This window comes from Pongo abelii, chromosome 10, assembly GCF_028885655.2.
Source record: "Pongo abelii isolate AG06213 chromosome 10, NHGRI_mPonAbe1-v2.0_pri, whole genome shotgun sequence".
Lineage (NCBI taxonomy): Eukaryota > Metazoa > Chordata > Mammalia > Primates > Hominidae > Pongo > Pongo abelii.
Genome location: NC_071995.2, coordinates 84,178,411 through 84,188,990, shown reverse-complemented (window position 1 = coordinate 84,188,990; position 10,580 = coordinate 84,178,411). Strand labels below are relative to the sequence as shown.

Below are 10,580 nucleotides of genomic sequence, written 5' to 3'. Positions count from 1 at the left end.
TTTTTGAAGAAATAATTGAAAAGTCGTCAAACGAAGTTAGGAGAATGAAAAATGTTGGAATTCAAAGAAGAGAGGGTATGAAACAATCATCACTGAGAATCAGAAGTGAAATTTATTAGACAAATGTAATAGGAATTCTGGGCAATAATAAGGATCCACTTGAGATTTGTGATTAAAAATTTTAAGTGTGGCTTTTCAACAAGGCTGAACAATTTCTTTCAGTTATGTTAAGCTTTTTCAGTGAGGTCAGAATCAGGAGAGATTTAAGTTTAATTGCTAATGCTTTGAGAAACTTATATGATTTAAGACAGAGAGTTGAGGGTAACAAGGGAGTCATTTTAATTTTGGAGCAAAGTAAGCTAACTAAAGAGGAAGATAAGGTCATAATTAGAAGATGAAGAGTAAAAAGACGTGGGACAATGGGTTGGACAGAATCATTGATGCTGTAGTGAGAGTACTAGCTTATGTGAACTGGAAAAACAAGATGATGTTTCCAGAGTAGAGTGCTTGAAAATGAGATTTTGAAAAGAATGAATTTATTGGTAGTGAAATGTTCTGTGATATGACCATGGAAGTGACTGGTTGATATGAAAAGGATAAACGTTCATTATTGGAGGTAAAGATGTTCAGAAACTGAGAGAACAATAGTTATTCAAAACACAGTAGATGAAATTGTCTTATGCCCCATATTTCAAATAATTCATAGTTTTTGAAAGGGAAAGGAAAAATGATATAGTAGTGACCAGAATACATACCTCACTTCCAGATAATGTTAACACATGTTGTCAAAGTCAGTCAGGCATTGAAAAAGCTATTAAGAAAGCAATGACCATGAATTTCATAGAATAACCAATGAAAGGATTTAAAGGGTTGGAAAAGAGTGTGTGTTGGCTTAGAACAGAGTTTTGATGATGATGTATGACCTAGTAGATTTGAACTTTTGTTAACTAATGAAGTAAACAGGGAAGTATATCATCTGATGAGTACTTTCTTATGGGAAAGTTGGTACTACTGTTACTACTAATAACTGTTAGTGTGTTATTAATATGTTCAAGGCATCATTCTAAGCATTTTAAATATATATATATCAGCTCATATCATCCTCCTGCAAACCTCATTGTTGTCTACATTTTATGATTCAATAAACAGGGAGGCCAAGTAAGTTGTCCAATACTGCTTAGTAAATAATGGAGCTGAATCTAGGCATTCTAGCTGCAGAGAAGACAATCTTAATCATTATGAAATAGTTTCCTTCTTATAAGCAGGACTTTGGACACTTTCAATTATGAGACTAATGGGATGGTAAGAGATGGTGGGGTAGTAGTAATGAGAAGTCATGATTTTACAAGAAAAACTCAGAGATCTATAGATTTATCTTAACTTCTTTCAAGTGTAATAGTAATCCTCAGGGAGGGACAATCTTCTCAAAGGGATATGGAGTTGTAAAGGCTTCTTAATAACAGAACAACTCAAGATCTGATTTATCCTGCATAGATAACTGTGGGATAAGTTGCAGTCTTGTGAGGGGAGGACTTCCTAGATCTCTATAAAAGAAAGAGTCAAGAAAGTCACTACTAATGATGACTTGCAAAGGCTTTGAGGGCTTCAGACACCATATGTATGATCTTAAAGAAAATTTAAGAGGCGTTATTTCAAGCATAGCTTTTGCCTCAAATATTCCTCCCAATTGAGAAAAATATTAGTCACACAAATACCTCAGTGAAGTTAAAAGTAAAACTATTATTTACTAGATCAAAATGCAAAAGGAGAAAAATTATATAAAAAGTAACTCTATAAAGAAGTAAATCTGTGGAGAAACATATGATTTTGATGGCTAGTTGTCTTTTTATTAGCTATCAAGTTCATTTAACAGACAAAAAGTTCAGTTCAAGGTTATTCATTAAAATAGGAAGAATTAACAATAGTTCATTAATCAATCTTTCAGCTCTTCCTATTTTATCACAATAACTTTTCCTATAATTGAGAGATTCATGAGGAAGTCTTGAAAAGAATGTATGTTTCTTTCAATTCCATAAAACATTCAGTCAAAATAATAAAAGAGGTGCTATTACTTTGTTTTGGGTGAATGATATGTAGGCTAGGCTTTGCTGTAGTACTTTGAGCTCATAAGCTGGTATAAAATATCAAACATTTTGACTGTTTAAACAACTCAAGATATGTTTTGCAAAATTACAAAACATTACACATGTGACTTAATTAATATCTACTCCAATTATACACAACACATCATGCTGAAGATTTAGATTTATTTGAAAACACTTAGTCTAATTTATATTAGTGCAGAAAAATCACATTCAATAAACCACAAGTGTAGAAGAGACAAATAAGTGTGTTTTGTCACATTTTCACACAAATATCATTTCATATTTAATTAAGGGATGATGAATCACAATCACATGTAAATAAATTATTTATTCTCTCAGTAATAGTAAGAATCTCTTTTGAGTATGTAGGGTCTTCTGGGTTTATTCTCATACAGCTGCCGTTTCAGAATATAAGGAATTTTTCTCTTTATGACTTCTTCCTTTTCATTTTTGTCATTTCCAGTATCAAGAATATCTTCCTGGATTAACTGCAAGATAGAGATAAAATAAGTGAAACTTACATGAATAAATTCTTTTGTTTCAGAGCATTTTTCTACATTCTATCTCATTTGCTGTTAAGACAGCAAGACATATGTAGGTGAGATACGAGATACATGAAGTTCAAAGAGATTGTTTTTTCAAAGGAGAGACGGCTATTCAGTGGCTGAAATAGTATAAGAACATGGTAATTCTGATTCAGTTCAGTATTCTTCCTAGTTCACCAGGCTAGTTCTTTTAAAAAATTTCTATACTATATATTTCAAGGCCGTACACTAATCCAGCCCTTTGAAGAAAAACATCAAATAGACCTCTGAGTACTGTTCAGGCTTCAATTTATGATGGAAACACCAAAAGGATGAAATATATAATATATTACAATAAATATAGTTTTTGATCTGGTAAACCAAGTTTGGCCACAAAGGTAACACAATTTTATATTCAATTAAGTCAGTTACTGATTTGACATGAAAACCATTCCAGGGATCTACTTCTCAATAGACGGATGAAAGTTGCTTTATCCAACTTCGTCAGTTGTAGAAATCAACATATGGGAAAGCTCTGTTTAAATGATGACAATCTCTTTAGATTCTGGTGCTTAATCATTAAAGCAAGCTCAGATTCAATAACTTAAGGGAGTTAAGCACCATGTAGAATCTTGCCTAACATCATGAGGCAGGAATATGCCCCATTCTAATATTAAGTATAATTTGTTTTCTAAGAATATGGTTCTGACTCAAAAATTTCAGCTACCATTTAAGAAATCTGTACAGAGTTTAATACACAATTTACAGAAACTTTAAAAGTATGTTAAAGATAAAAATGTTCTTTGTATTTTTGGTTGTCTTCTAATTTGAGGGGTCACTATAACAAATACTGATAGGGGACTAAGTTTTAAATTGCAATGCATACGAATAAAATCTTACAACCAAGTACTTTATTTCAACCCACAGCTATTCAATTTCAGAGGAGAAAAAAACAGCTACTGTCAGACAATCTAGTTTCTTAATCTTTAGTTTTTTTGTGCATAGTCTGTAATTACTTGTACTATGCTCAGAATATTATCATTTTATTTTAAATCACTCAATAACATTTAAAATAGGGAAAAGTTTTAATCTTATTTGCACTTGATTGGTTTACATAATAGTTTACTGAGGTTTTTTTTGGATAAATAACATATAACGGACAGTTTCAAGTTTCTTTGTCCTTAAACTTTTTGTTTGTTTGTTTGAGATGGAGTCTCGCTCTGTCGCCCAGGCTGGAGTGCAGTGCCGCGATCTCAGCTCACTGCAAGCTCCGCCTCTCGGGTTCACGCCATTCTCCTGCCTCAGCCTCCCCAGTAGCTGGGACTACAGGCGCCGGCCACTATGCCCGGCTAATTTTTTGTATTTTTAGTAGAGACGGGATTTCACCGTGTTAACCGGGATGGTCTTGATCTCCTGACCTAGTGATCCGCCTGCCTCAGCCTCCCAAAGTGCTGGGATTACAGGAGTGAGCCACCGTGCCTGGCCAAAACATATTTTCAATACTAAACAATTTACCAAGAATTTAAATTAAATAATTAATAGTAAATTAAAAACTGGTCTTTTCAGTTTTTTGTTTAGAAATTATCTTTTTGCTTACCAGTTATAATAAACACTAGAAATTCTGCCTGCACTTCTTCTTATCCACAGGGTAGCTCTTTGGTAGTCAATCACAAGTTTGTTAAATTAGCAGGGAAGACACCCTCAGATCCCCAATGTCAGTGTAAATCCAGAATATAAAATATTGACCAAATTTCTCTTAAAGGTTAATTAGAAAGAAATGTTTCCCTTGTCGGAAATTTTTAAAAATTTGTTTTGATTTTGTTGAAGAATTTATTTTTCTTCCCCATTCGCTTCTTTATCCTGACATTGTTCTATATCTTTCCAAAGCTGTAATTTATCTTTCAGAGCAAAATATATCAATGAAGACAATAATTTGTAAAGCATTTTTCAAGTACATTATTACACACTAAGTTTTGTGTGTATTTATGGACAAACACAGAACACAAAGGTTTCCAAATAAACTGAAATGATGGGGATATATATCCTTACTATATATACCTTTATATAAATTCAAAATATTTTTATTTTCCTAATATATTCAAATACAACAGGTTCCAGATAAAACTGGAGTAATAGGGATATATTAGGTTGGTGCGAAAGTAATTACAGTTCTTGGCATTACTTTTGATGGTAAAAACTGCAGTTACTTTTGCACTAACCTAATATATCCTTATCCTATATTTTTACATACATAAAAATATATTTTATTTGCCTAATATATTTAAATACAAATATTTATGTTTTATTCCAGTTTTACTTGGAACCTTTATATTCTGTGTTTGTTTATAGATCACTACATATGACTTTGTGTTTCTAAGACAACATTTTGAGTTGCTTAAATTTGTTAGACATGCCACCACCTACAACAACAAAAATTGTTTAAACATGCCATCCACTTAAGCATAATAAAAACATGTGGATCAAATCTGCCTTAAGATATATCCTCTTTTTAATATTGAAGAAAAACATATTCTGCTGAGTTTCAAATATTTGAAGGACACTTTGAAGATTTGAAGCAATGTTGACTTCAACACATGGCTTGTTCTTCTTCAATACTTGTAACTCCTCTTGTTATGATTATGATTGGGAATTTAAGAAATTAATACAAATGAGAGCTAACTAGTGTAACTATAATCATATTAATCTTTTGTTATTGCTATACCTCCCAGTGTTGAAAAGCCCTGCTGTGACAGATTTTGTGGAGCTGGTATATTGTCAACATTGCTTCCAAGCTAAAGCCGTCTAAAGCAGTGGGAAGTTTCCTTCTTGCAACAAGCTCCTCTTCATGAACTTCTCCTGTTTCCTCAGCTGGGCTGTTCAAATTATTTACAAGACTGCAAACATTTAGCAGAGTCATCTTCCAAGAGGGAATATGTGCTTTACTAATCTGAAATGTATTAAAAAAAACCCTGCAATTAAAACTTGTGTTACATGAGCAAGAAATGAATTCCCAGTGTGCTAAACCATCACATTTAGGGTCTAATTGCTACTCCAGTCTAATAAATACAGTGTTATTTATTTAGTAACATCATGTTCACAAAATAGTATACTGCCAATATCTCATAACTTCTATTTAATAAAATGCAATAGTTATATTCACATACACATGCACTTATGTGTGTACACACAGAGCAAAGTAAGAAAGCAAGGAAATTAAAATGATGGCAGAAATATATAAATGATATATATATCACAGATGAAAAATTAAAAATAAAACAATTATTCTATCTCTATTACATTTCAGCTTAACGTGTAATGGAGCAGAGACAAAGATGGTATTATTAAATGTGGACAATTACAAAGTATGAGGCTAGTAATGCATTCCACACATTAATAATTGTTATGGGTAGCATTACAGATTATATAGAACCTTCATGTATTAACTTGCACCTGGGAATTAGGTAAATCTATACCAAGACACCAAGACACCTAACTTATCCCATTTTCTAACACAGACTATTAACTTCAGTTGTCTATTTTTGAACTGAAGAAGTTGTAGCCATTGGTATTCTGATTGAGTACTAAACAATGAGAACACATGGGCACAGGGAGGGGAACAACCCACACTGGGGCCTGTCAGAGGGTGGGGTGGAGGGAGGAAGGACATTAGGAAAAATAGCTAATGCATGTTAGGCTTAATACCTAGGTGACGGGTTGATAGGTGCAGAAAACCACCACAACATACATTTACCTGTATAACAAACCTGCACATCCTGCACATGTACCCCAGAATGTATTCCTAGGTACAGATTGTAATTTTAAAAACTTGCTTTCAAGACCCCAACAGAAGAGTAATAGGGCCCAGGATACAAAGTTGTATTTGGCTCAATTAAAAAAAAAAAAGAAGAACATGTAAAAATAACATGTCTGTTATAGGGAGAATTTAAATCCAGACATACAATGAAGAGCACAGTTTAGTAATTACTAAATACATTATAGGATGGTAAATGTCTAGAAGGTTATGAACTGCAACCCCTGCATTTAAAAACAAGGAAACACAGGTAAGCAAGGTGAATTAATCCACTTGCTAAAGATAAAATATTTAATAAGTCACTGTTTCAGGATTAGATCTCAGTGCTCCTGCTTGCCAGTCCATTGCTGTCCCCTCTATACTACATTTCTTTCGCAGGTTGCCATGAACTTTTATTTCTAATTTAGGAACACCTTTTTATTTCCCCCAATATAATGAAAAAGGCAAAGAGCTCACTTTGTTTTCATTTAACTTGAGACCCATATACCTTTCATCATACCCAATGTAAAAGGCATGGAAACAAGTTCCTTTAAAAACATTTACAGGCACGTAAATATGTGTGGCAATTAATTAAAATTGCAACATGCTGATTGATAGAATTATAATTTCTTTGCCTGTCATGTCAACACCTTTAACTTCCTTTAACTAAAAGAAATTTTTTTTTTCAAAAAGGAAATGCCTCTCAAGGAACTTTTCAATCTTCATGAGAAGTTATTACTATGGGAAAAGGATACCATGTTTATAATGAAAATTCATATGTTCTTCAACCCAGGATTAAACAAAAGAAAAAGTTACCTTTGATGTATGCATATTGGTCAAGAAATCTGCTTCTAATGCTTTCATTTCCTCTTCTGAATCTGAGTAAAATCAAAATCAGGTTTACTATAATCACATATCATATAATTATATCATAATCTACAGATTTTAGGTTAATCTAAAAAAAATCTTAGAGGTTAGTGTCTTTCTTATGTATTTTCTTAAAAATAGTAATCCTAAAACACAAATTATAGTTATACTTTAGCATAATAGGAAGCTAAAATAGTAGAAGCACTTCTAAGAAAATAAGCATATGATTATTTTTCAGCTATTGATCACTTGGAGTTGTTTAATCTTTGAATTTCAGACTTTAAAAATGTGATTACATTGTATAACACATATTTTACCAAATATGATAGAGTAGTTTATTTCTTACTAGCCATAGTTTACATATATAGAAAATATGCATATTAACATTTGAAAACACAACATAATGAAGGTTATACAAGAGACCTTTTCAAGACAAAAGCAAAGGGAATTTCTTACTGATAATTTTAGAATAATAAAGATACTGAGGTTTGCTTAACTTGTGATGCTTTTTTACAAAACACACGTTGAAAGAATTGTATTTGTACTTTAAGTAAGAATTCAGAATTATGTATCCTTAATTTTTTCATAGGCATTTAAGGAAATTGTTTGAAGCAAAAGTGGAGCTGTTCAACAACACATGTACAACAGCATTGAAAAATGGATCTCTGGATTTTTAAAAAACTCTATCCAAGTTTCTGTTAATGAATATTTTACAGAGAAGGAAAATTTAGAAAATACTATACAATAGTAAAAATAAAGTTAAAAATGACTCTATCTTCCTTGTACTACACACTCAGTAAAAAGAAATGTCACAATCGGAGAAACCATTGGCTTAATTTTACCTAGAATCTAAATTATACAAGAGATCTTTTCTCCCTATTTGTTAGAGACATAATCTGTTTCAGGAATTTATGAACAATGTATACCAAAATCCTCATAACTATTGCATTATTACAACAAGTAGTTTCAAGTTAATAAACACAGTGCTTAATCAATAACCCAGTTTTTCTTCCAGAAGTATGTGAATCTTTAATCTCATATAACTTTCAGATAAAATCATAATTGTAAAAAAGTTTGTTTTTTCTCATAAGATTTAAAAAGTAGAAGCTGAAAGTTATGTTCTGATGATTAAAATAAATTTAAAATTTTGTATAAATCACATTTATATCTTCTTAGATTTTAATTTCATAATTTAAATCAAATGATAGCATGAGTTTGAGTTAAACATTTCCATGTCATATGTATGATACATAAAAACACAGAGCAGGTTAAATTATTTTTGCTGCATTTGCTTCCTAAGGTGTTCTTTTCCCTTTGAAGTGGTCACTCAAATATTTCTTAAATATTAAGTAGAGCCTTTTGCAATGGTTGTAATATTTCATGTTATACCTCTCAATTTAAGTCTTATTTTCAAAGTGAGTTATTCGTAGATATTTAGGACTATATAACTTCTTTCAAACCACACGCAAAACACTCTAAAGTCAAATCATTTCCATCAATATAAGAATACCAATTTTCCAATTGTATTTTGTATTAACTTAAATGGCATGGAAAAAATGCCAAACAGTTATATTAATAGCACACTTATTAGACTATGCAAACTCTATTCTCAAAAAGGATCTAGAATATTTTTGTATTTCTCTAGAAATAATTTTCTACAAATAATGCTTCATTTTTCACTAAGCATCAATTTTCACTTTATTTGTTATCTTAACACAAACAATTAAGAAAATAATATGGGGACTATTACAAGGGCATGAGGGCCACCGCTTCCTAAGAGAATGAATGAGGATGAGAGTAAAACATTTTGAATGGAATGGGATTTAATGATGGGTTTGCAGGTTGACAGCCACTGCCTCTGTATTTCTCATTAGATAATGATCAGCCTAATTGAAAGTTTTGTAGGGTTTTTTCCCTCTAGTGGTTGAATTCCAAAGGGGGTCGTGCAGTGTTTCATTAAAATCCCTTTTATTGCTTTGCAGATTTTAAAAGGGAAAATACATCTCTCAGTAATCATAAAGGCAGAGAAAAAGATACTCAGTTTCTGTCACTAAAAGGTAAATCCTGAATAAAAGGGAGCAACTCTTCTCCCTAGATACATTAACATAAGTAGCAACACACTGCAAAAGAGAAAAAAGAAATCACTTCAGGGAGTTGTGAAATTCTGTTTTTCTTACCTGAGCACAGACTCCAAGAGCTGAAAGCCAGGAGTAGCATGCATACCAGCTGGATTTTCATTCCTGCCATCATCTTTCAGCCTTCTAACAAGCCAAGTCCATAAAAGTCAGAAGCACACTGAAGGGGGCTCTCTCTAGCACTTCTTCTTGCCTTCAGCTGGCTTTGAAAGTGAGTGAACTATGAGAGGTGCTCTGGCCATTCCCCTATATATATAAGCAGGAGGATGATGTCATTGATTGTACAGGCATTATCTTTGCAGGATGTGCCCTATCTTCACCTCCATCCCTCCCCTCTTCGCCCCGCTTTCTCCTTCCCTTTTCCTTTGTCCCCGCTGCTCTCCTCCCCCATCTCTGAGCCTTGTGTGAAAATGATGATCTTCCCTAATTGCTGCTGCTGCTGCTTTGGATTTCTGACGCACAGGAGTCATTCAACTGCACTGCTATATACAGCATACTGACAAAGAACCCCCTGTATCATCCTTTTCCCACTTCTCATTCCCCTGCTCCAAAAGTTGTCATTTTGATTTTGTGAAACATGAGATCTGTTATTTCTAATTTTTAAGCAAAATCTCCAGGATGAATGCATGAAATCAGTGATTCCTTAGGCTTGGAAGTTCTTGAAGAGTTAGGGTGCTTCTCTGGTAATTCAAACTTCTGAGCAAATGTTTAGTGGTTCCAAAACTAATACAGGTTTTAAATAATCCATGCTAGAATAAGATGGAATATAGACAGAGAATCAGTTATAATTAAGCAAATAAGTTTAGAGAATAGAAAGAAAATCAATAAAAAGAAATAATAGATCCAGGGAATAAGATATTATTTCCTAACAAATAGAAAATATTTTATTGTAAGTAATGAGAGATCACTGAACTATGTGTGCTAACTTTTGGTTGAATGTATTAGAAAAACAATTTCATGTTTATAAAATCCAGCTCTAAATTACTTACATGCTAGCAGGTAAAAATTTGTATTGTTGTATCACTGACATTTTTCTGTACATTATCTCTTTTTGTGCCTATATTTTTCTGCTCTTTTTGAATTCATTCTTGATGCCATGTCTCATTCTTTGTATAATTCCCTTCTCAACAGTTTTTACTATTGCATCAGCTATCTTTCC

General features: G+C 32.5%; 1 protein-coding gene across 1 annotated transcript; it reads right to left on the bottom strand.

Moving 5' to 3' along the window:
* Positions 1-1,822: 1,822 nt before the first annotated feature.
* Positions 1,823-9,726, bottom strand: NTS (neurotensin). The gene is made up of 4 exons (XM_002823556.5): positions 9,464-9,726; positions 7,236-7,297; positions 5,352-5,576; positions 1,823-2,593 (listed from the first exon to the last, which is right to left on the bottom strand). Exons 1-4 carry the CDS (start codon positions 9,534-9,536, stop codon positions 2,441-2,443), a joined length of 513 nt encoding a protein of 170 aa, XP_002823602.1. The 5' UTR covers positions 9,537-9,726; the 3' UTR covers positions 1,823-2,440.
* Between the last annotated feature and the right edge of the window lie 854 nt (positions 9,727-10,580).